This window comes from Festucalex cinctus, chromosome 1 (assembly GCF_051991245.1).
Source record: "Festucalex cinctus isolate MCC-2025b chromosome 1, RoL_Fcin_1.0, whole genome shotgun sequence".
Classification (NCBI taxonomy): domain Eukaryota; kingdom Metazoa; phylum Chordata; class Actinopteri; order Syngnathiformes; family Syngnathidae; genus Festucalex; species Festucalex cinctus.
The window spans coordinates 65,232,544-65,258,531 of NC_135411.1; the positions used below are offsets into that span (position 1 = coordinate 65,232,544).

A 25,988-nucleotide genomic window follows, 5' to 3' on the forward strand; every position below is an offset into this window, starting at 1 on the left:
TCATCATAAAGTGATCACTTTTATGGCTTTATGGTAAGTTTTGTAAATAAGTGTGTTGCTCTCTGTTTCTTTTATTGCCTCACAGGGAGAAATAAAGTTTTCTAAAATGATAAGCTTTCACTTTTCTTTCACCTCAACTTGCCATTGATGTCCTCCAGGGGGCGTCAGAGGTCTTCACTGCCCTCGGCGATCCATCCTTTTTAGCAGGGCTTCTCAAATCTTATGGTGCCAGGGACCTATTGCGATTAAATTAAACGTGTTTTACAGACAACATGACGAAGCAATTTGACTGTCCTATCTGTATACGATGGCACAAAGGCCTGAAATTCTGATGGCGCTGACATATTTATGATATCTGAGAGAAGAAAAAATGATTTTGACAAAGAGACTGGCTTTTGCAGATGTTGTTTTGCTTTTGGCACGAATTGTTTTCGAATACACGTGAATTCTGACTTTGCTGATAATTCTTTTCCTTTTTGGCTTTTATTTTCTTTCCTTCACTTTTATTTTATAATTTGTATTGCATGTTCAATGTTCAATAAACCGAACCAGTTGTTTTGGAAATGCACTTGCTTGTTTTGCAAATTTGGAGAATTATTTGAGAAACGTACCGAAGTGACCTTAACAAAGGAAAATTGTTCTATTTTAACAAGGTTTTTATTCGGTGGGGGAATGGGATTATAGTTGTAAAAAAATATTCTTTCTATTCTATCCTTCCATTTACTCATTTTTTGGGGGGACAGTTACCGCACGATGACAAGGTTGACATATTTTGCATATGATCAATATGATCATGAAAATGTAACACAACACATGATCAGGATGACTGCATGGTTTTATGAAATAGCTGGACGATAAAACCATTTAATTTATTGAATCTTTTATTTTCTTGAATCACTATACATACTGTAGTTAGTGGAGCAGTGTGTGTGACATGCCAAAATCATGTGCATCCAATGGGAAAATGACACAAAATGAGGGAAACACATTTTAAGTGACTTACTGTACTTCTTTTTGTGCAAATGTTTGGCCACTATTAAGGTACCTTATACTGCAACATTATCATGATGATGGCATGATTCTGCTGAGGTGACCAAAGGCACTGACTTGATTGTGATATTGCCCCAGGTAAGCTGAATAAGGTCATGCATTTAATTTGAGTCAATAAGAATAAGGGTTATAGGAGTTGGTAGTGCATACACTCCACCTTCTTTCAGTTCAGCGATTCCTCAGAAGTTCGTCTTGGCAAACACTTGGAGCTCATCTCAAGCTCACCTGATAACATTTCTATGATTTTAATGTGATATAGAGCTCATTTAGAAAGAAAAACAATGGCCATAGTATGTATGGGCAATTGTGGTTGTAAATTTGTGGATGCGCCATTTCTTTAAAATAGGACAAAACAGCTTCAAAAAGATCTGCAGGCAAAAGTACAGATGCTTCACATCATAAAAATCAAGACGTTTCTCGGACAATTGATTAACCTTTGTTTTTGATCTGTTGTCACATGTTTGGCTTCATGTGTGCAAAGATTGATATCATTTTTAGAGTGGAAAAGGCAACTCTTGTCAGAATATCAATCACAAAGCATTGTCTTGTATCGTGGCTTGTTGAACGCTCCTGATATTGTTTTTATCACCTCTATAGAAATCAGGAAAACTCACTAAGAATTGTGGGTATGGATCCAGCAAAGTACCTCCAGATGCGCTCTCCCAACAGTGTCCTGGGGTGGAATTGCCAACAAGAAATACAATCCCACATTAAACTCAACTTTCTGGGGATAAATTTCCCCACTGTCATTACTTTGTACTGACTGCCTTAACCCAGTCAAGTCATCAGCTCTCTTACTGGAAATGATCCAATTTCCCGAAATATTGTCAGAAAATTATTATTTTCCAAATATACAGTGTCTGTTCATCTACCAGCGTCACATAGTGACAGGAGGAACATACAAAGTTCAAGGCTGAAGAAAGATTGTTTTGACCTACACTTTGCTGGATTAGAAGCTCCATTAATCTTCCTTCAGAAACCTTTGAACTTGAATTGGATGCATGTGTTTCCTTGGACTTCTCCTTCTTGTCTGTTTGACGTTTTTATCTAAAAGAAACATCAAGTTTAAGCCTGAAAGATGAACTGCATTTGGCCCCGAGAGATTTAAATTTACAACTTGATAGCTCCATGGAAGTTGAAATATGTGCAATGACGTTGCTGCGCACATTTGAACTGAAATTATGCAAACAACAAAAAACAGGCGACCTGAAAATCATCAATCAAAATCAGATATGGGGACATACAGGGTGCATTTGTCAGTGTTTGCTAACAATTTGAACACCAACAATAGAGCATCACATGTAGACAGGCAACATAGCAGGCAACATAGCAATATATATTTTTAGCTTTTTTTTTTCTTAACCGTTTCTCTTGTCGACATCAAATTTTTACTAAAATTTGATGGCGACAAGGAAACTGTTAAAACTATTTGTGAATATCTAGCGAACGTCTTTGCAACCTTTTGCAACCTTGAACAACAACAAGCAAAAAACGTTTACTACACACGCGCACCCTTCACTACATACTCCATACATGTGATACAGCCTTTAAGGGGTGTTGCCTAGTGAATGACGTTTTGATTGAACTTAGCATTAAAACACACGCACGCACACACACACAGTTAATGTCTGTTTCTATATTTTACATGTGTGTTTCATTTAGAAGAAAATTTCAACAACAAGTAGGCCTACAAGGTCCATTTTTGTTCATTCTCAGTGTAAACTGTGGGGAGCTGGTTTACTCCAGAAACATGCATACTGTCAATGCGTATGTTGGGAAAAAAAAAAAAAAAAAAAGTACCGATACCCTTCCCAAGAAATTAGGGTTGGTATAGGTTTATATTGAGGGCGGCACGGTTGTCGAGTGGTTAGCACGTCTGCTTCCCAGTTCTGAGGTCTCCGGTTTGAGTCCAGGCTCGGACCTTCCTGGGTGGAATTTGCATGTTCTCCCCGTGCCTGCGTGGGTCTTCTCCGGGTACTCCGGTCTCCTCCCACATTCCAAAGACATGCATGGCAGGTTAATTGGGCGCTCCGAATTGTCCCTAGGTGTGCGTGAGTGTGGATGGTTGTTTTTCTCTGTGTGCCCTGCGATTGGTTGGCAACCAGTCCAGGGTGTCCCCTGCCTACTGCCCAGAGCCAGCTGAGATAGGCGCCAGCAGCCCCCGCGACCCTTGTGAGGAATAAGCGGTCAAGAAAATGGATGGATATGTTTATATTTTAAATCCTTTTCTCCTTTGCATAACTTTTATTAGATTTAGTTTACTCACTGATTTCCCATGCAATTTTTGGAGCAGAAATATATATATATATATATTAATTAATCACAGAAAAATGTCGCATTAATCGCGTATTAACGCATATTAATCGCACTAATTTTGTTTTACCGCACTTGACCGTAACCGCGGATGGGTACATTGAAGGCTGCGCAGGTCAGTGATTAGGTCAATGCACGGCATTTCCTACGCCTGTTGTTCCAAGATGAGCGTGGTGACTCCCGTTGGTGTTATGGTAGTGATTCATTGCATGCGTTAACCTTGAGCGCCCTCTTGTGACCTGGGGAAGCAACTGTGAAGAGTGAAAATAAATGGCCGCGAGCACATTGCCACAGAGCCATCTCAGTCGTGTGTATTAACATAGCCCGCACATACAGCTACCAACACCGTTGGTGTGCTCGGTGGTAAATTTCGCTTTAAAAAACACCCCGTCGGAAATTTAGATAAACCAAAAGTAATTTGCGTTCAATTAATTAATAATTGCTGAATTGCACCCAATTGATATGATGCTTTTACGTTTTGAGCAATGCAACCATGAATGCAATTGCTTACATGCATTTAACAATGTTTGCAAATGACATTCAGATAATAAAATGCATTAATGTCAAAATGCCCTGCGATTGGTTGGCAACCAGTCCAGGGTGTCCCCCGCCTACTGCCCAGAGCCAGCTGAGATAGGCGCCAGCAGCCCCCTTGTGAGGAATAAGCGGTCAAGAAAATGGATGGATGGATTAATGTCAAAATATTATGGTATTTTGAATTTATTTTATGTTACGCGGATACGCAAGTAATTTAGCTGATTAATCGTGATTAATCAAAATTAAAAAGTGTGATTAATCAGATTAAACATTTTAATTGTTTGACAGCACTAATATATATATATATATATATATATATATATATATATATATATATATACATACATATATGTATATCCATCCATCCACTTTCTTGACCGCTTATGCCTCACAAGAGTCGCGGGGGGTGCTGGCGCCTATCTCAGCTGGCTCTGGGCAGTAGGCAGGGGACACCCTGGACTGGTTGCCAGCCAATCGCAGGGCACACAGAGACAAACAACCATCCACGCTCATAAGCACACCTAGGGACAATTTGGAGCGTCCAATTAACCTGCCATGCATGTCTTTGGAATGTAGGAGGAGACCGGAGCACCCAGAGATCCTCAGAACTGGGATATATATATATATATATATATATATATATATATATATATATGTATATATATATATATATATATATATATATATATATGACACGACGAGGTAAGGTCGGACTCACGCAGGAGTAAGGTAGGCCACCAAGGCAACAGGTTTATTTCCGGCCAACAGCTGTCTCCTCTCAAACTGAGAGGAGAACGGGGAAGCAAAAAAGTGGAGAACAAAAAGCGCTCCACTAGGGAGGAAAAAACAGGCAAAAGGTACTGGGGACAACAAAAGGCTCTCCGCTGGGGAGGAAAAAGAGCACAAGGCAAAAGGGGTAACGAAAGGCGCTCCACTGGGGAGGAAAAGGCTCAAAAACAAGGCAAAAATACGTGGCAACAGGAACGAGGACATGAGGACATGAGGACATGAGGACATGAGGACATGAGGACATGAGGACATGAGGACATGAGGACATGAGGACATGAGGACATGAGGACATGAGGACTGTGGGACGCTTCCATGCACTGACTGTGACACTTCGGCAACGGAGGGGAGAATGCAGGTGGCTTTTATTGACTGGCTTGATTGGTGGCAGGTGGTGATAATCATGGGCGGGGACCGGTAATGAGGGAGCGGCAGGAAGGGCAAGTGACCTGGGGTGAGAGGAGAGTTAGGATTTCAAAGTAATACAGGAAACAGGGACACAAAAATAAAAGCATGAACCGCCACGCCGGTGGCGGCGTGACAATATATATATATATATATATATATATATATATATATATATATATATATATATATATATATATATATTACACCACGCAATTCTCGAATCGATGCAATAGGTGGCCGAATCGATTTTTAAACATTCATTTTTAATGGAAAAAATATTCAACAAAATGTCTTTCTTAGGGTAAGGGTTCACACCTTAATCATGGAAAATGAAACATGAAGCCTTAATATTTTATTTCAATGCTGTTCAAACATGAAACAGATTGCAACTTGTTTGTTAAATACAGTGGCTCACAGTTTAAGACTGACGTTTCAGATAAATAAATACCGGTAATACATTTTCATGCAAATCTTAGTGTACATGTACAAGTTGACTGATTTGTATTTTCTAAATTTGAGCAAAAAATAATAATAATAATAATCGCAACAATGGACTTATAATTTTGTATTCGGATTAATTGGTATTGAATCGAATCGTGACCTATGAATCATGATACGAATCGAATCGTCAGGTACTAGGCAATTCACATCCCATAAATATATATATATATATATATATATATATATATATATATATATATATATATATATATATATATATATATATATATATATATATATATATATATATATATATATATATATATATATATATATATATATATATATATATATATATATATATATATATATATATATATATATATATATATATATATGCCTGTGAGTTGCAATATACAGTTGTGCATGAAATATGAGTGCACTGTGTGTGGTGAGAAAAAGATTTAATGCCCATAAAATCCAAAATACTGTGGCAATCGTTTTGATATTTCCAGGGGTTAAAGTTGACATAGGTAGAGACATGCATGTGAATTTTGGTAATGATTTATAGCATATTTGTGCCATGAAGCAACATTTAGCTTTCGTACAGTGACAGTTATGCTCACAAATTTACATACCCTCATAGGGTATGTAAACTTTCAAGCTAAAAATATAATTCTATTGCACATTTGACAGTATATAAAGTAGAAGTATTATGAGAAAAAAATTGCATTTCTGAAACTCACTTGTTAACATTCTTCCCTTGTTAAACTTTGACTTTAATATCATAAAAATGTGACTATTCCCATCTTGTGCTCTACTGGAAACACACAAAACACACACACAAAACGCGGTTTAACTGTGTTTTCTGTCTTTTGGTATTTTGCTTGACTAGTGCAAATAGAAATGGGCATTTGCACCATTGTGGGAGGGAACGCGGCCGACTCCCGACGCAAAGTACATGTACATTATAAGGAACTGCAAGAAGATTTACCTTTAAGAAATTAAAAACTGGATGATCAGCAATTTCATCCATCCATCCATCCATCCATCCATCCATCCATCCATCCATCCATCCATCTTCTACCCCTTATCCAAGGTCGGGTCGCGGGGACAGCAGCTTTAGGAGGGAAGCCCAGACTTCCCTCTCCCCAGCCACTTCAACCAGCTCCTCCGGCGGGATCCCAAGGTGTTCCCAGGCCAGTCGAGAGACATAGTCTCTCCAGCGTGTCCTGGGTCATTCCCGGGGCCTCCCACTGGGAAGACATGCCCGGAACACCTCTCCAGGGAGGCGTCCAGGAGGCATCCGAAACAGATGCCCAAGCCACCTCAGCTAGCTCCTCTCAACGCGGAGGAGCAGCGGCTCGACTCTGAGTCCCTCCCGGAAGACCGAGCTTCTCACCCTATCTCTAAGGGAGAGCCCGGACACCCTGCGGAGGAAACTCATTCGGCCGCTTGTATCCGGGATCTTGTTCTTTTGGTCACAACCCATAGCTCGTGACCATAGGTGACGGTTGGAACGTTGATCGACCGGTAAATCGAGAGCTTCGTCTTTTGGCTCAGCTCTTTCTTCACCACGACGGACCGATACAGAGTCCGCACCACTGCAGACGCTGCACTGATCCAAACCCCCAAGATACTTAAACTCCTTCACTTGGGGCAGGATCTCATCCCGACCTGGAGAGGACACACCACCCTTTTCCGACTGAGGACCATGGTCTCGGATTTGGAGGTGCTGATCTTCATCCCAACCGCTTCACACTTGGCTGAGAACTGCTCCAGTGAGAGTTGGAGATCCCGGCTTTATGAAGCCAACAGCACCACATCTTCTGCAAAAAGCAGAGATGTAATGCTGAGGCCACCAAACCGGACCCCCTCACCACCTTGGCTGTGCCTAGAAATTCTGTCCATAAAAGTTATGAACAGAATTGGTGACAAAGGGCAACCTTGGCGGAGTCCAACCCTCACTGGAAACGAATCTGACTTATTGCCGGCGGCGGCAATGCGAACCAAACTTTGGCAATGGTCCGAACAGGCCGTATCAGGGGGCTCGGTACCCCGTACTCCTGAAGCACCCCCCACAGGACTCCCCGAGGAACACGGTCGAACGCCTTCTCCAAATCCACAAAACACATGTGGACTAGTTGAGCGAAGTCCCACGCACCCTCGAGGATCCTTCTTAGGGTGTAGAGCTGGTCAACATCCAGAGTCTTTAGGAACTCTGGGCGGATCGCATCCACCCGCGGGGCCCTGCCACCGAGGAGCTTTCCAACCACCTCAGTGACTTCAACCCCAGAGATAGGAGAGCCCACCTCAGAGTCCCCAGACTGCTTCCTCAAAGGAAGACGTGTTGGTGGAATTGAGGAGGTCTTCCAAGTATTCCCTCCACCGATTCACGACGTTCCAAGTCGAGGTCAGCAGCACCCATCTCCACTATACACAGTGTTAATGGTGCACTGCTTTCCTCTCCTGAGACGCAGAAATGGTGGACGAGAAAATGGCCCATTCGGATTCAATGTCCCCACCGCCCCTGGGACAAGGCAGAAGCTTTGCCGGAGGTGGGCATTGAAACTCTTTCTGACAGGGGATTCCGCCAGACACCCTCACAATACGTTTGGGTCTGCCAGGTCGGACCAGCATCTTCCCCCACTATCGGAGCCAACACACCACCAGGTGGTGATCAGTTGACAGTTCCGCCCCTCTCTTCACCCGAGTGTCCCAAACATGTGGCCGCAAATCCGATGACACGACTACAAAGTCGATCATCAAACTGCGGCCTAGGGTGTCCTGGTGCCAAGTGCACATATGGACACCCTTATGTTTGAACATGGTGTTCATTATGGACAGTCCGTGACGACACAGAAGTCCAATAACAGAACACCGCTCGGGTTCTGATCGGGGGGGGGGTTCTTCCCAATCACGCTCCTTCAGGTCTCACTGTCATTGCCCACGTGAACGTTGAAGTCCCCCAGCAGGACGAGGGAGTCCCCAGGGGGGGCGCTCTCCAGCACACCCTCCAAGGACTCCAAAAAGGGTGGGTACTCTGAGCTGCTGTCTGGTGCATATGCACAAACAACAGTCAGGACCCATCCCCCCACCCGAAGGCGGAGGGAGGCTACCCTCTCATCCACCGGGGTAAACCCCAAAGTACAGGGGCCGAGCCGGGGGGCAATAAGTATGCCCACACCTGGTCTGCGCCTATCACCGTGGGCAACTCCAGAGTGGAAGAGAGTCCAACCCCTCTCAAGAGGATTGGTACCAGAGCCCAAGCCGTGTGTGGAGGAGAGTACGACTATGTCTTGTCGGAACTTCTCTGCCTCACACACTCCTTCCCTGCCAGAGAGGTGACATTCCATGTCCCAAGAGCCAGCTTCTGTAGCTGGGGGTCGGTCTGCCAAGGTCTCCGCCCTTGGTTGGTGCCCAGCCTGCTATGCACCCGACCCCTTTGGTCCCTCCCACCGAGGGTGAGCCTATAGGAAGGGGGACCCATGTTGCCTTTTTTAGGGGATGGTGCCCTGCCGGGCCCCATGGGTACAGGCCCGGCCACCAGGGGGTCGCCAACGAGCCCCGCCTCCAGGCCTGGCTTCAGAGGGGACCCTGCTGACCTGCGTCCGGGCAAGGGAAATGTCCATCCATCCATCCATCCATCCATCCATCCATTTTCTTGACCGCTTATTCCTCACAAGTGTCGCGGGGGGTGCTGGCGCCTATCTCAGCTGGCTCTGGGCAGTCGGCGGGGGACACCCTGGACCAGCCAAGGGAAACGTGTTTCCAATGATTTTGTTCATCATAAGGAATCTTGTGAGCCGTGCTTAGTCTGGCCCCTCACCTAGGACCTGTTTGCCATGGGTGACCCTGCCAGGGGCATAAAGCCCCAGACAACATAGCTCCTAGGATCATTGAGACACGCAAACCCCTCCACCACGGTAAGGTGCCGGCTCACAGAGGGGAATAATAATAATAACAATAATAATAATAATAATAATAATATTTTATTTTTTAAATTCTAATTTGATTTTGCTATTACTGTAATTACAGTAACATCGTTGCAAACTAATGCTAAAATTTTTGTTCAAAAGCACAACTAGCAGGTGTTAGCTGCTATGCTAACTGGCAAAGAACAAAGTTAGCTATAAGATAAAATAAGAAAAAATGTGAGATTGATATCTTTTTTGATATTATGAGAAACATTATTGCATTGGTTTGGGCATTATAATTGAAACAATATGAAAAATATGTTTAGAGCAACTAGATCACATGTGTACACAGCTTCAGATCGTAACTAACGTACTAGTACTACTATTTAAAGTATAGCAGTGATAAAATGTTTTAAAAATTACAAAAAAGACAAATCATCAAAAATCATACAAAAACAGCTGATTTAAAACTTACTGTAGCCTACCAGCAATTTGAAAAAAATAAAATGAAAAAAATTCATGTCCAACTTTGCTTAGTAGGGCCTTAGAAGCAATGCCTGTAGTGGCATATATATATATTTTTTTGTATTGTAGTCAGCACAAAATAAGACCACGTTCACTTTTCACATTGTTCATACTACCAGGGGCAACCTAATGTCCTTCACCAGGAAAAATTTCCTGAACCCTGTCAAGCAGATGGGTGGAGCCTAGAAGTCTAGTCAAGGCTAAAGTTGAATCTCCTCGAGCAGAAAAACACTTCATCAAGTAAGCAGCAGCGGGAGTGACGCAAGTCTAGATTGTGTTGGAATCTATTGTGGCAAGGAAGTTTTATCGATAGATCACGTCATCATGAGAAAAATTAGGCTCAAAGACATTTGCTTTTTGCTGCTCACCATCCCACTGTGCTATGTCGTGGATGCCAAGAAAGATTTGAGGCCGCGGGACAAGGATGCAGGTCAGAATGGCACTATTATCTATCTATCTATCTATCTATCTATCTATCTATCTATCTATCTATCTATCTATCTATCTATCTATCTATCTATCTATCTATCTATCTATCTATCTATCTATCTATCTAGACTATAAACGCCATAAATTAACACTTCTACATCATTTTATAATACACTCAGAACATACATGACTGTTTTTCCCGATATACACAATTCTAACTTTTTTTTATTTTTTTTTATTTTTATAATATACTTTTCAGTTATTGGATGGGAGAAATCCCACAATAAAGTAAAAAATATTACATGTGAGGCTGCTGCTTAATTTCGCCAATATAACAAATACATTGTACAGGCCTCCAGGCCTCTTGATCATTACATGTACTTTTTTTTTCTCCTCACAATGCTTCTTCTTTTCTAAAACAATAAGCAACTTGACAAAACTGTTCTCACAAGTGATAAATGTTACTTACTGTCACTCAAATTTGTAAATCCAATGCAAAGCTTTCATCATTTTAAAATGCAATGCTGCAATTGACTTATTTGGAAAGTGATAAAGTGTGAAATCCAAGCAATTGTGTAGTCGCTCTGTGTGAACCCGTGTTAAAAGGAAGTAGAAGAAAAATGGAGCTATGCCTTTTTGTAATTTTTCAGCATGTGAAGAGGTCTGTCATGTTGAAGAAAGATGCTAACACGATCTTACGTTATGTCCAAATGTAGCCCATAGATAGATAGATAGATAGATAGATAGATAGATAGATTGATTGATTGATTGATTGATTGATTGATTGGATTGATTGGATTGATTGGATTGATTGATTGATTGATTCCAAACCACTACTTCCAAGATGCCTGAAACATTTGTGGTGAATGTGTTGATGAAAGGTATTTCCTCCATTTGCTTAAAGAGGAATTAAAGCAATGCGTTCCAAGCACATCAGGTACAAGTTAGCATCACTGATGTCATCACTTTGCATTGACTTTGTTTTGCTTGATGGCGCACGGAGCTTTTTAAAGACACAAACTCAAGAGTCAGTATGACACAAACCCAAATCTGATGTGATGCTGGTGATACACGAGGATAAATCCTTTTTTTGGTGATCTGTGACAGGGTAATTTTAAACATCCGTTCTTTTATGTTGAAAAGGCAAGAAGTCATGACTTACTTGATTCAATAGTATAAATGGCGACATTGGATGCACAAGGGATTGAACAACTACAGCGTTTTTGTAGTTGACAATGTGGTGAAGGTCAAGTTGAATTATCAATTTTTATGTGGTGTGGCTTGAGGTCCTTGAGACAGTATTACCAGTGGACACGTTCTTGCTAACCATGACATATTTTGCACATATGTACATATTTGTCATGGTTAGCAAGAACGTGGTGTGCACTGATGAAACATTGCGGCCCTTTCTTTCATTTAAGTTGGCCATTCCTGATATAGATTCAGAGTGTTTGAACTATGCCAGCCATGATGCTGTTTGTGTATTTTTTGTTTACAATGTTAACATTTCTAAGGTAATGAAGGTAGCTTGAGAATTTTAGTTTTACAATGTTTAATAACTTTAAAAAAAATAGAAAATCCCCCCTCCCTGGAAAACACCGGGAATGGTTTTGGAGATGAGAGGATTATTGCGCTCAGTAACAATGATATGAAATATAAGCATCTTTTATTTTTTTTATTTTTTTAAATCTTCCCCTTAGTCTGGAGCCAAGTGAAGACCAGGCGACTATTTGCAAGACAAAAGATCGCAACCCCAACGGAGAGTCGCAGTCCTGTATGTTTTTGTTCTTTTATAATTGTCAAGTTTTCACTCACTGTGAGTTAATGGCATAGGAATGTTCTTCATGCTCCAACTACAACATACCAACCTTGTGTTAACTTATAAATCTCAGTCTTATACGCTATTTGTAAAACATGATCATTACCTGATCAAATTTTTCCCCCTTCGCATATATTTGCTGATTTCTTGGGAACTTTTCCACATTGATTTGCCTCATTATTCCTCTTTCTGTGCTCATGTCAAAGCTCTAACACAAAAGTATTGTTGTGTTGGCCTCTAAATACATTTATTAAACTTTTTGGGGGCAGTCATCAAATTACTTTTGAAATTCTCTCTCCCCTATAAATACTTTTGGCCTGATTTGGACATTTTCATTTAGGGGTGTAGTACTCACTTTTACTGCTTGTATTGTAGACATTAACATTTACGCTTATACGATACAGTGACTACTTTAAAATATAATGTGTAATTTCTTTTGTGTTGTCCCAAAAAAGATATTAAAATAAATGTGAGGGTTGTACAACCAAATGTTTAGAAGGAATTGGTAAGGAAAAACATGTTTGTAATATCGATAAGAAGTGAAGAAAAATGTCAATGTTGTTATAGCATTTCTTCCAAAATAAAAAGAATACATCAATTAGACATGAATTTGCTTTATGCAGCCCTCAGGCCTTGACTTTCACCTGTGATCTAGTACAAAACTGTCCCAAAGTCTTGTTCCAAAAGCGGAGAGCCAAGCAGCCAATTATGATGCTTACTGCAAAAACACGTCTGCTTAATATGAGATCAAATACACTTGTAAATTTACTAGAAACAAGTGAAATTATCTGCCAGTGCAGTAAGATAATTTTACTTATTGAGATTTCTTGAAATAAGAAAAATGTGTAGATCTATATTAATCTTAAAATGAGCTTTAAACACTTATTCTAAGCAACAAATCAGGAAGTTAAATCTTAAAATGAGCTGTATACACTTATTCTAAGTAACAAAACTAGCAATTAAATTTTAAAATAAGCCATAAACACTTGGTTGTTTTTTTAAAGGTTATTAAATGGCCTTATTTCAAGTAAATTAAATCTTTTTAGATTTTTTAAAAGTGTAATTTACTACCAAAACAGAGCATCAAGTGTCACTCTTTAATTGCACTTTAAGCTGACTGTCAAGCAGGGAGATGGGACCATTTTTTAATTGCATTAGGTTGACACAGGATTGAACCCACTCTCCATGTCTGAGGGTAGACACTCTACCACTAGACCACAGAGCTGGTAGCTTGTTTACTGGAAAGAGGGAAAATTAGCTTATTAAGTATGACAAACCCAGGAAATCGCTTACAATAAAATGCAACTATATTTTAGGGCTGTACAATTAACTGAAATTCAATTACAATTTCAATTATTATACTCCACAATATACAAAATCAATATAACTATAAAAAAAAAAACATTAAGACTAATTTTGAGTTGTTTAAATTAATACACTTACACCTTTTTTTTTTTTTAAATTTTAAAATAACTATTCAATTTAGTTTCATCCAAGGGGAACTTCCATAATTGTAGTGTGTCAAAGATTTTTATTTGTCTGAATATGTTTTTACGTTTAAACATTCTCTGGTTTTCTATCAAAAAGAAATGATCTTCACAATCATGCTTTCAATTATTACCAAAATAATTGTGATTAATATTTTCTTCATAATTGAGCAGCCCTATATTGCACTTTTGTTTGTATTCACACTTTTATATTTTCCATTTATCTTGTTACTTGTTAGTACATTCTGCAAAATCTTAAAATAAGAAAATTAAATTTATGAAAGCCCAGTTCAGGCCCTTTGATGTTGGTTAGTCTTCTTAAAATGTGGAAAATATTTGTCTTAAGCCTCACAGTCCTTAAAAATGGCTGTTAACACTCAAGGCTAATAAGTATCTTAAAATAAGCAGAATGATCTTATTTTACGTAAAAAATAACTTGTCAGACTCTTACAGCATTTTAGCTTATTGTGCATAAAAATTAACCAATTTTAAGATTTACAAACTAAGTGAGAAATAAGACAAATAATCTTAAAACAAGATTAATAATCATGGAAATTTTGCTCTTGCATAGTATTTAATTCTCAAAACAAGACAGAAAAAGACTATGGCTTGATATAAGCGTTTAAGTCTAGGTTAGATATCTGATTTTTTTTTTTTTTTGAGAACATAGACTATTAGAGCATTTTAGCTTATTATGCATGAAAATGAACTAATTTTAAGATTTACAAACTAAGTAAGAAATAAGACAAATAATCTTAAAACAAGATTAATAATCTTAGAAATTCTGCTCTTGCATAGTAAAGAATTATCATAACAAGATCAATAAGACTTTATGGCTTGATATAAGCGTTTAAGTCTAGGTTAGATAGCTTAAATTTGCAGTGTGCTTTGTGTTTTCAGAAATGCAAGTCAGTGGTCACGGCGCCCGTGCGCCGCTGCAGCCTCGTGAGGGAGAGCTGCTCCTCCAGGAAGCCGTGCTGCGACCCCTGCTCCTTCTGCCGCTGTCGATTCTTTAACACCATCTGCCGCTGCTGGAAGATTAAGCCTCCGTGCTCCAAGAGGAGGAAAATCCCATGCAGGAGTTTCATGTAAACATCATGCAAGGAGAAATTGTATGACAAACTCGAAGCTCACTGATCAAAGCTCATTGATCAAAGTTTCTTGTGCTGACATCATAAGGATGATGATGATGATAGATATGATGCAGTATTTAGAAAAAGTCTGCCAACATGATATTTTACACACTGTACAGCTCTTCACAAAAATAGCATATTAGACCACTTAAACGATTTGTCTCAAGCATCATGATGTGGTTGAATGCAGTCTCTTTCATCTTCAGTGAGTTCTAAATGTTCCCTCATTTTTATCAGGAATGAGGAATTTTAATATGATCCATGGACTTGTCTGAGATGGCAGAAATAAGTCAAGCATGAATTTCAGCCACTAAACTATTTATTTAATCAAGAGGCAATAATGTTCTCTGGAGAACAATAAATTAAAACTATCATTTTAGTTGAAGAGCTTTTCTATACCGGCACATTTAGCATCACGGTACATTAAAAAACTAAAAAAAATAAAATGTTTTTAATTGAACGATACATTGGATGGCGGTCTCATATATTTGTATAGCACACCACATATACAATAAATAGGACATATTTAACAGTGTGCTTGTGTAAATATTTCATTTACTGTACCGGGTCATTGATGGACAAGTGTGTCTGTTTTATGAATTAGCATGTGATGAGACCAAAAACAAAACAACAATTTAAGACTTTCATTTCACAATAGATTTAACAACAGGAGTTTGTATCATCCACAAGTCACTCAAGAACACATGGAAGCAGCTATCATGTTTGTACTCACTCCCACAACTATGTAAAAATTCCAACAAATAAATATTTTCATTATTGAGTCATTTTATTTCTGTGGCTAGCTAGCTTGTTTTTGTTTTTTTAAGATGGCTAATTGTTCGCCTCATAACTTAGATTTCAGTTGAAAATATTATGTGGTGCGACCAATCATCATCTGGTGCGATCATTGCAGAAACTTCCCATGATAGATGCAGCTCCTCAATTATAGGTGTCCTAAATTGTAAATAGTAAATAAGAATAATAACAAATAAATATTTCAGGTGTTTTTTTTTTAAATCAGAAATGAACTATCCTGGGTCTGGTAAAAATCTTTATTGATCAGTGACGGACTTTCATACAAGCTCATATGCATGACGTGACACGCTAATACATAATGATATGCCTGAGAAATGTGTGAAGACTGAATACACTTTCTATTACTTTGATCATGCATCTCAAATTGTCAAATTGTCTTAAATATTCATTTGTAAGTGAAATTTGGTTGTTTTGTGATTCAAGTATGTACAAATACAAAAATAAAAACATATACCATTCTATCTTTATTTTTGCTATCCTTTGTGACTGAATATTTTTCTTGAATTATTCCAGTATTTATATTTGCTTTCAGCTGCATATTGTCTGTTCGGGGCCTGTGAGTGTTTTTGTGTCCTGAAAGCAGAAATAATGAAAATGTGAGGGTATCGGATTCACAACACTATTATTTCTGTTTTTGCTCACCATGAAATCCATCCCGCTGTTTATTTTTTTGACAGTTGTTTCTTCCACAGAGAGCACTTACTACCTGTTGGTTCACCGAGGTTAACAAAATATCTTATAGGTGAACATGTCAAGTACAATCAAAAGAGCCATACTTCAGCTGAAAGAGGAATGTTATACTACCAGGGGTAGACAAAGTATGGCACAGGGGCCACATATGGCCTGCTCCAGTTTTTAATCCACCAAGCATATACACAGTATTATCAAGAGTTCTGAAATATTTGCTGCACTTTTTGACCATGTAGGCCGCACGCATCTCCTTGCCCATTTCTAACTCTATTCATCGACGAAAATGTTCAAAGAAAGAAAACTCCACCAATGCGCGCAGTTAGACTGCACTTTGTGGTAGACGTGCACAAGGCACGGAAATAAGAGTCCTCAGGTTTGTTGTTTCTTTTTTTTTGGTTTTGTTTTTCATATTCACATTTTCCCCTCATTTTCTTACAACAAAAACTATTTTGTTTAAATTCTTTGTTACCCTAACACATTAGCCCTCTGAAAAATTTGGAATATTCCACAGGAAGTTGCATCAGATCCTTTGCAGGCCACCAGAAGGCCGAATGCGAGTTGACTCATGTATTTTTCGGCACATTCAATGATTTTCTGTAACTTAAATGATATTATTTCTTTATTTTAAAAATACAATCTCTTGTTGAATCATTGCAGTGTCTACTACATGCTATTTTCAAAAATGCCAAGCGGCCATATTTAATACATTTGCTAAAATCTCACTCCTGTTACTTTCAGTCCTGACTCACATAAGGAGTTTCACTTTCAGTGCAACAAAACAATGATACCTGAAATGGGACAATAGTACACATTGTTTGTTGTTCAATGTGTAGCTATTAGATTTAGAGTTGAAAAAAAAAGCAGGTGACAACAATTGTTGTCACCTGCTTTTTACCTGCTTAAAGGTACATGTAAACCAATTGCTTAAGCAATTGGTTTACATGTACCTTTAAGATTTGTGTCTTTATCTTACTCAATGTAGCATTCCTGCTGACAACGAACAACAGAATTGAAGCACATTTCAGGCCACCTGTGGAAAATGTTGTCAGGCTGAATGTGAACACATGAACGTTAGTCAGAGTCTGAATCAGAGACAAGTTCCCTTTGAGAATCAAAGCAGCGGTGCAGCGGAACGTCACTTGAGTTACATGCAAGATGGCGGGCTGTTCGGAGCTCACTTTTAATATCGACCATGGTTATCTGGAGGGTCTGTTGCGCGGACTTAAAGCCGGGCTCCTTACTCAGACTGACTATCACAATCTGGCTCAGTGCGACACACTTGAAGGTGAGAGCATGATACCACAACCGTTTGCTGGTCATTTTGTGAAAGCTTAACCGGAAACAATCAAATACAGATGTGTCCATTTTGTGTCTCATTGCATCAGCTGTGTTCAAGGAGATGATATTTCAATGTAATGTTCATTCTAGAAATCATGCATTCCGTTATCAGTGAGACAAAATAAAACAATGTTAGTTGTATATTGTAACAATGGATTGAGGCAGGGTGGTCGAGCAGTTGGGTGGTCAGAAATGTTGAAGTACAATATTTGAGGTTGTCAAATGAATTGTAGTCAACCCCTTGATTAAGTCAGAGGATATATTCCAGACCCACCCCTGGTTGGTGAAAAAGCACATTTAAACGTTCTCCCTATATTATTAAAACACCCGTTTTTCCTTAGTTCTCTGTTCTTACGCTCTTCGTTACATATTGCAGAGATTCTACAATAGCAGAAGGTCAAATAAAGACCTGTTATTCTCCAAATAAGAGGTCAAGTGTGCTTGCTTCAAGCAATTTTTCATACCTAATTTATTGAAAAACTGACAAAACAAAAGACAATTAAATACTGTATTAAAATACAAGAATGTTCAACCGCATATTTGTCTAAAGCCTAGTTCACACGACAGGAGAATTGGCCCGATTTTAGCCCCGAATTTCCCCTCCCGTCAATCGTAAGGACGCGCCGAGACGCAAACGATTATCTTCACAGATAATCCTGCCGTGTGTATTGTCACCACATACGGTGCCTCCCGATGTCGGCGCTCGGAAGGACCCCCGACTTGAAATCGGGCATATCCAACATGTTGGAATTTTGGCCCGACTTCGCTCCGCGCAGCCGATTGACAGTGAGGTCCAGCCAACCAGAAAGCGAGCCAGCGAGGAAGCCGGTAGGGAATCCAAAATCAAAACAGTCATGACGCAGCAGAAAGTCCGTGCTCGGACTTATGCAAGGCCATCCGTGCAAGGCCTTAAGCCTGGTTCACACAGCAAGATTTTAAAACTGTCAGCCGATTTCCAATCTTTGACAGACACCACACGTGAAGAGAAAAAAAATCACAGGAGTTCCAGTTTTGAACGTACCGTGCGTGGTGTGTGGCCACACTGCACAATCACACACCTCACACGAGCCGAGTTCATTCAAGAATGTGACGGGAAGTCTCGCAAAACCTCTCGAGATTAAACGTGGCTTCCGAGTCGTCAACATGAGTCGATCCTGGTTTTCAGCCGAAAAAGCGGCATAAAAAGAAAAGGTGTTGTTTAAAGGAGTGTAAATGGGCACTGGCGAGACATCGCTTGCCCTCGGCTCGGTGCTGGCGGCGCGCGTTGGCGTCCCACCCGGAGACCACGTTTATTTGTGGAGAATATGTGTGCGTGTATAAAAAAATAAATAAATAAATAAATAAATACAAATAATTAATTTTAAAATAAAATAAAAAGAGTGTAATAGCACGAGCACCGACTTTCTGCTGCGTCATGACTGTTTTGATTTTGGATTCACCGCCTCACCGGCTTGATTTCTAATTGGTTGCACATCACCGTCAATCGGCTGCGCCTAGCGAAGTTGGGCCAAAACAATCCAACAGGTTGGATAGCCCCGATTTCAAGTCGGAGGTCCTTCCGAGCGCCGATATTGGGAGGCGCCGTGTGTGGTGTCAACACACACGGCAGGATTATCGGTTATGATTATCGCTTGCGCGTCGGCACGTCCTTACGATTGTCGGGAGGGGAAATTCGGGGCTAAAATCGGGCCAATTTTCGTGCCGTGTGAACCAGGCTTAACAAAAATCCTCTAGCTTAATGCATATGATGTGAAAACGCCATTAGACGAGCTAACAGAAGTTGACATAGATGTTAGGTTGTAACATTAACACCAGAGATGGGAAAAGTACTGACATTCTCTACTTTAGTAAAAGTACAATTACAAAAAAAACAACTTTGGTAAAACTACTATTATATTAGCTAATGGACCGAAAATGAGTGTAGATCACTGATCTGTACATAAAATTGCATAGCTGATTGGCCAAGAATTTTGATGCCAAGAGGCCACCATATTACCATTTCCAAGAAACGTTTCTCGGACAACGATCCTATATATTTGATTTACAGTTGAGATTGTAGAACAATTGAGACAGTACTTACTAGAAACAACATAATTTATTAGTGTTTTAAATTTGTGAAACATAAACAAGAGGACTTCAGACATTTTACAACTTACCCTTGCTTTGTATACATAATTAAATACAAATACGGGAGTCGGAGGCAGAGTGTTGAAGTCCGGAGCCAAAGACCGGCGATTTATTGACATCAGCTTCTCAGCGTTTAACAGCAACAACAACTCACTCTGCGCGAGGCTCACAGACCTACTAACATCTCGTCCTTTTATCCTTTCATCCTTTCATCCTTTCATCCCAACAAACTCCCCTTCGTCCCAACGTTCTGTGGGTGAATTATGTTCCAATCACTACATATATATATATATATATATATATATATATATATACACACACACACACGTACATAAAACGAACTGAGCAATAAAAGAAAAAGGGGATCTTCAAAGCAGCACATAACGTGCACTATGTCTGCTTGTGCGATGGGAGTGGTAAGATGGCCGCCCTGTGGCGTCAACGGCTTGCACGGGCGTGTATGGGCTACAAGCTATCCATATTTTTTAACGTACAGACCAGTTGGTAGACATATTGGTCAGTTGACTCTCTGACTTTTTTTTATGCATCAGTTCTACTGTAAACTTCAACTGGGAGTGGCAAACAAAAAGTTTGAAACAAGTACACTTTGCTTCTTATTTTGAGACCTGTGCGAGCAAGGGATTGAGAATGAATGGATAATTCGATTTTAAGTTGTTAAAAAAAAATACTACTTTGTGGTGCCGAAGCACCACAACTTATATGTTACTACTACTACAACTAAGGAAATTACTTTAAATGTGTTTTAGGGAGCGCTAAAACTGTACAAATTGTGGACTGCAGTTTTGCTGAGCTTTCCTCTCTCACAGACATGAAGTTGCACCTTCAGAGTACAGACTACGGCAAGCTGCTGTCCTCAACGGAGGAGGACCTGACCGTGTCTGTGGTGGACCGCAAACTGAGGGACAACCTGGTCACTGAATTCAACTGCCTCCGTTCCAACAGTTTGCCACCACTCTCCACCTTCCTTGACTATATAACGTATGTTGACTCCAGTGTGATTGAAGTTGATAGTTTTAGCGGCTGGGACTTGCTGGACTAAAACATATTGAAAACTCAACTTGACAGGTCGTGTCTGTTTACATACTGAAAAATGCATTATTATTTTTTTTTTTCCAAAAAAATAGTGTCTGGTTTTCTTTTTGAAAGAAACGTTTGGATTTTTTTATTTTTTTTTTTTTATTTTTTTTTTTTTTTAGTTGGCAAGCCACCAGTATGCTATTACACGGAGTGCAGAGGCCACATCATGAAGCGAGTCCACTATCCTGGAGGGAGCCCTAAAGACCATTAAAGTTGGATTTAGAGATTTGGAAGAATTTTGACACTTATGATAACATCTGAGAAAATGGAAACATGCACGGTTTGCAAGTCAAAGATAAGAAACAGAACGACTACCGATATCCAACTTCATCTTTCACTATAAACCCCACAAAGACTGCTAAGCTATATCAACTTCACAGTTTATCCCACTGACAGCTGCTCAAACATCAACTAAGTTTTGTTTATGCCAAAAGGTGGAGGACCCAAATGCTGGGAAGGAGGGACAAAGAATTTATTTTCCGGAACAAAAAGTCGAATAAGGCACTTGGAAGAATCAAAATACTAAAGCAAGAAAAGTCTAAAAATAAAAACAAAACTGAGAGACACAAAGAAACACCATTGGCATCGGCTCACCACCACAACAAGCAAAAGAGTGCAGCGACTAGAGACAATAGTAGCCTATCAACCGCAATGAACTGAGAGACTGAAAGAAACCAGGGAACGAAAGACAAGCATATATATTTCATCACTAATAGATTTTTGTCTTTGTCACCATAGCTACGGCTACATGATTGACAATGTGGTGTTGCTGATCACTGGGGTCCTGAAACAGAGGCAGGTGGAAGAACTCCTTCCCCGTTGTCATCCCCTCGGTGCATTTGACCAAATGGCAGCAGTGGGCATTGCCCGCACTCCCACCGAACTCTACACAACCATCCTGGTCGACACTCCACTCGGTGACTCATCAGACACTTGTGCTTTTTATGCGCAACGCTCACATGATGCCACAAACTGAATATTAAACCTTTTTTTTTTTTTTTTTTTTTAACTATACATCATTATCTGTGAGACCTCGCAATGATACTTTCCACTAGATGACACTTTTGTTTGGTGGTGTTCTTTTACTCGTCTGAAATATGTGGCTTGGCTCAATACAGGTTGTGAAACACTGGGCCAAAGCACTTAGCTGCAAAACAAAGGAAATCATGCAGCTGGTTTAAATCACGGGCATCATTTGATACATCTTAAACCCGCCACCAAATTCATTGCTCTGCAATTACAATACAGAAGTATGTAAAGCTAAATATCTGCTGAAATCAACCTGCTTCCCATTTGAAAAAGTGTCCACAGCACCAATATTTGTAAAAAACTAACAATTCTTGATATATATATATATATATATTACATTGGATGTCTCGGAATTGAAAATGTCTGCTTTCAATGCTTTGTAAAAATAAACAACAACAACAAAAATGCACCAAGCGCAAAGTGTGAAAATACAAGTGTTCAGATGGATTCTACAGGAAATATATTTGTTTAGAAGACTCATCCTCTGAAGACTACAAATTTCTAATAATAAAACAAAACTATACATTTGTAACATATGGTGCTTCGAAATGATGAAAGAATATCTCACTGTGTTCTGTGTGTCACAGGTCAGTTTTTCCAGGATGCTGTGTCCGAGTCGAACTTGGATGAAATGGAGGCTGAAATTCTGAGAAACAAACTTTATAAGGTGGCATACAGTACAATTGTAATGTGCCATATGATGTACAGTACAATATGTCTGACGTATTTAAGCGACAGTGTGTACAATTTAGTGCCATCTAGTGGTGAACTAATAGAATGCAATGACTAATTTTGAAGCATGCGCACTGTGTGCCTCAGAGGGACCACAATTGGCAAACCTACCACCAAATGACTACGTTCGCAAAATTATCCTCAATCGGGTATCCGTAGCAGAAAGATGGCAGCGAAACATGTTAGCCTCCTGAAAGGTGAGGTGCAACCTCTGTAATTAGCAATTACTAGACCTACGATTTTATTTTTTATTTTTTTAAATGTACGTTGATGTTAGCGGGTGAAACGGGAGCCTATTTAAACTCCCATCCCACTCCCAAAGAAATAATACTGTCCTGTCCGAGTTCCCAACCTTAAAATAAATAAATAAATCCTGTCCTCGTGTAATGATTCCTGTTAAGAAAGACTTCCACCCCATTACCGTTCCCATTTTCGAGGTCAGCTACATTAAAAAAGAAAAAAAAAAGAAAAGAAAAAACACACGCACACACACACACCCACACACACAGACATTAGTCCAAGTTTTTTTTTTTTTTCCTCTTACTAGATTATTCCGCTCCCCCTGTACTCCTGTGAACCTTTTATCCTGGCCTGTCCCATTCCCGTGATTAAAGGCCAAGTTGACGTCCATCCCCCGGGAATTCCTGGGACTCACAGCATTCCTGCAAAAACGTCAGCCTCTAGTTGATTTAATAGAACTTTTTTTTTTCATATTATTTAAATTATTAGTGGGTTTTAAAAACAAACGAACATTGAAAAAAAATTCTACACACACTGTTTCTTTAAGATTATAAGAATTACAACTTAACTGTTAGAAGTCTACACACCCTGTTCAAATGCCATTTTGTTGTGATCTATATATTTCTTAATAAATTAGACTAAATACATTTAAAAATGTTTTTTTTTTTCACTATTAATGTGAGCTATAAACACTACAACCAAATGTGATCAAATGTAAGTAAAAATAAGTAAAAGTAAAAAATAAACAACAGAGATCATGTGGTTGCGCAAGTGTGCACATCCTCTTCTAAGTGTAGATGTGGGTGTTTCCAGAATGAACCAATTACATTCAAACTCGTGTAAAATGAACGTCACCACACACGCCACCATTTGAAGTTCCTCTGATAACCCCAAATGAAGTTCTGCTTTTTTATTTGTGTAAAGAATGGTTGTGGAAGCATCACGTTTTGGAGATAAATGGGGATCTAATAGTTCCAAATACCAGTCTGATTTAGCACAAAAAAGCAAATTGACATTTATGTTTTTCATGAATTTCAAAATGCTTTGTTTTCACACCTGACTGTATGCTCTAAAAGGCGTATTTGGAGTCCTTCTACTCTTTCTGCAAGAAGATTGGTGGTGCAGCAAGGGATATCATGTGTCCTATTTTGGAGGTACTGTGATCATTTCCACCAAATGGTTGTTTTATTGACAATATCACTTGTGTTTGACTGTAAATCTGTCAAAAGTTTGAGGCAGACAGACGGGCCTTCATCATCACGGTGAACTCTTTCGGGACAGACCTGAGTAGTGCAGACAGGAGTTCGCTTTATCCATCTTGTGGTCAACTTTACCCTGAAGGCCTGCAATTGCTATCCAAAGCAGAAGAGCACGAACAAGTCAAAGCAGTCGCTGACTTTTATCCGGTAAGTTGACGTCAATCTCAAAAGAATTGCTTTGATTAGCTGTTGTGTTTCTCATTATTGTGTTTCCATGAATCACTGCAGAATTATAAAATCATTTTTGACAACTCAGACCCTCAATCGGATTACAAGACTCTGGAAGACAGATTCTTTCAACAAGAGGTAATCAAATAATGCCCATCTGTGTAATCTAAATGGCCAGCGATTACATGACTTCTTTTTTTTTTTTGGAGGATTAAACATATGTTCTCATTTCTGCCAATTAATGTCAATCTGATGCAACTCTGTTATGGGTACAATATATATATATATATATATATATATATATATATAAGTGCTGTCAAACGATTAAAAATTTTAATCTGATTAATCACACTTAAATTTTGATTAATCACGATTAATCAGCTAAATTACTGGCGTATTTGCGTAATATAAAATAAATACAAAATACCGTAATATTTTGACATTAACACATTTTATTATCTGAATGTCATTTGCAAACATTGATTAAATGCATGTACGCAATTGCATGCATGCGTGTATTGCTCAAAACGTAACAGCATCATAACAATTGGGTGCAATTCAGCAATTAATTAAACGCAAATTACTTTTGTTTTATCTAAAGTCCTGTCAGGGTGTTTTTGAAAGCGAAATTTACCGAGCACAATAACTGGAGTCACCCCGCTCATTTTGGAACAACAGGCGTAGGAAATGCCGTGCATTGACCTCATCATTGACCTGTGCAGCCTTCAATGAAATCATCCGCGGTTCAAGGCTCAAGTGCGGTCCAAAAAAATAGTGTGATTAATCTGCGTTAATATGTGATTAATTTAACTTTTTTCTGTGATTAATTAATCTATTAACGCTTTAACTTTGACAGCCCTTATATATATATATATATATATATATATATATATATATATATTTTGCTATTAATCGTGGTGCAAAGCTCTGTTTCTCATATTCTGCACACATTTGTGGCTAAAGCAAAAATATTGGAAAAAAAATGCTCAGTATGGGGCTATAAATATTGTTAAATATTTCCCGTGTGAAGCTTCCCTTCATCTCTTCCCTCAGGTGAAGTTGAACACACTTGCGTTCCTCCAGCAGTTCCACTTTGGTGTGTTTTATTGCTACATCAAACTGAAGGAGCAGGAGATCCGCAACATTATCTGGATTGCTGAGTGTGTCACCCAGAGACAAAAGTCCAAGATACACAATTACATCGCCACGTTTCAGGGTACAAATTAAGCACTCAATGGGAAAAATGTGGACGAGACACATTAAAAACAACAGAATTTAATAAAATGCACATGAAACTGATTCAAGTCAATTATACCTAAGTCACTGATAATCGTCATTGTTTGTACAACAGAAGAGAAAACAAATAACAGTTGTTATTAACAACAAACAGATTGCTACTTTTAGCTCTTCATACCACGATTGTGTCTGTGGGTATAAAATTGCTCAATTGTCAGGAATGCACCAAAGCAGGCTTCTAAAAGCACAGCCAGTTGCAGCAGCAAATGAGGCATGAACATCTCACTTTGACTCCTCATAAATTTGCCCAGCGGCTTCACCCTTGCACTGAGAAAAGACAACCAGCAGAAACATGAACCCTTCAGCCTGCGTTGGCAGCACATAATTGTGAACTCGTCATGCACATGTTG

The 25,988-nt window shown here is 39.2% G+C and overlaps 3 protein-coding genes across 6 annotated transcripts in view; 2 read left to right on the forward strand and 1 right to left on the reverse strand.

The window, feature by feature from the left end:
* Positions 1–10,222: 10,222 nt before the first annotated feature.
* On the forward strand, positions 10,223–16,122 carry asip2b (agouti signaling protein, nonagouti homolog (mouse) 2b). The gene is made up of 3 exons (XM_077503316.1): positions 10,223–10,407; positions 12,107–12,180; positions 14,613–16,122. Exons 1-3 carry the CDS (start codon positions 10,302–10,304, stop codon positions 14,802–14,804), a joined length of 372 nt encoding a protein of 123 aa, XP_077359442.1. The 5' UTR covers positions 10,223–10,301; the 3' UTR covers positions 14,805–16,122.
* Positions 16,123–17,500: 1,378 nt separating this feature from the next.
* LOC144005352 (V-type proton ATPase subunit d 1-like) lies at positions 17,501–25,763 on the forward strand. Its single transcript, XM_077503481.1, has 8 exons — positions 17,501–17,636; positions 20,644–20,815; positions 21,653–21,831; positions 22,531–22,610; positions 23,992–24,069; positions 24,145–24,321; positions 24,403–24,480; positions 25,396–25,763. The coding sequence occupies exons 1-8, from the start codon at positions 17,507–17,509 to the stop codon at positions 25,567–25,569; spliced, it is 1,068 nt and encodes a 355-aa protein (XP_077359607.1). The 5' UTR covers positions 17,501–17,506; the 3' UTR covers positions 25,570–25,763.
* The window catches only part of LOC144005296 (uncharacterized), a 60,951-nt gene continuing 60,564 nt past the window's right edge, over positions 25,602–25,988 (reverse strand). For all 4 annotated transcript variants that reach the window (XM_077503411.1, XM_077503403.1, XM_077503398.1 and 1 more), the window contains one exon: positions 25,602–25,905. In XM_077503411.1, coding sequence (XP_077359537.1) covers positions 25,895–25,905 — 11 coding nt within the window. In that variant the 3' untranslated portion in view covers positions 25,602–25,894. The remainder of the gene's footprint in view (positions 25,906–25,988) is intronic.

Coding starts and splice junctions, on each gene's coding strand:
- LOC144005352 (XM_077503481.1), top strand. CDS start 17,507: ATGGCGGGCTGTTCGGAGCTCACTTTTAATATCGACCATGGTTATCTG. Junction 20,816..21,652: donor ACCTTCCTTGACTATATAAC/GTATGTTGACTC, acceptor TTGTCACCATAG/CTACGGCTACATGATTGACA. Junction 21,832..22,530: donor CCTGGTCGACACTCCACTCG/GTGACTCATCAG, acceptor TGTGTGTCACAG/GTCAGTTTTTCCAGGATGCT.
- asip2b (XM_077503316.1), top strand. CDS start 10,302: ATGAGAAAAATTAGGCTCAAAGACATTTGCTTTTTGCTGCTCACCATC. Junction 10,408..12,106: donor GCCGCGGGACAAGGATGCAG/GTCAGAATGGCA, acceptor TCTTCCCCTTAG/TCTGGAGCCAAGTGAAGACC. Junction 12,181..14,612: donor CAACGGAGAGTCGCAGTCCT/GTATGTTTTTGT, acceptor TTGTGTTTTCAG/AAATGCAAGTCAGTGGTCAC.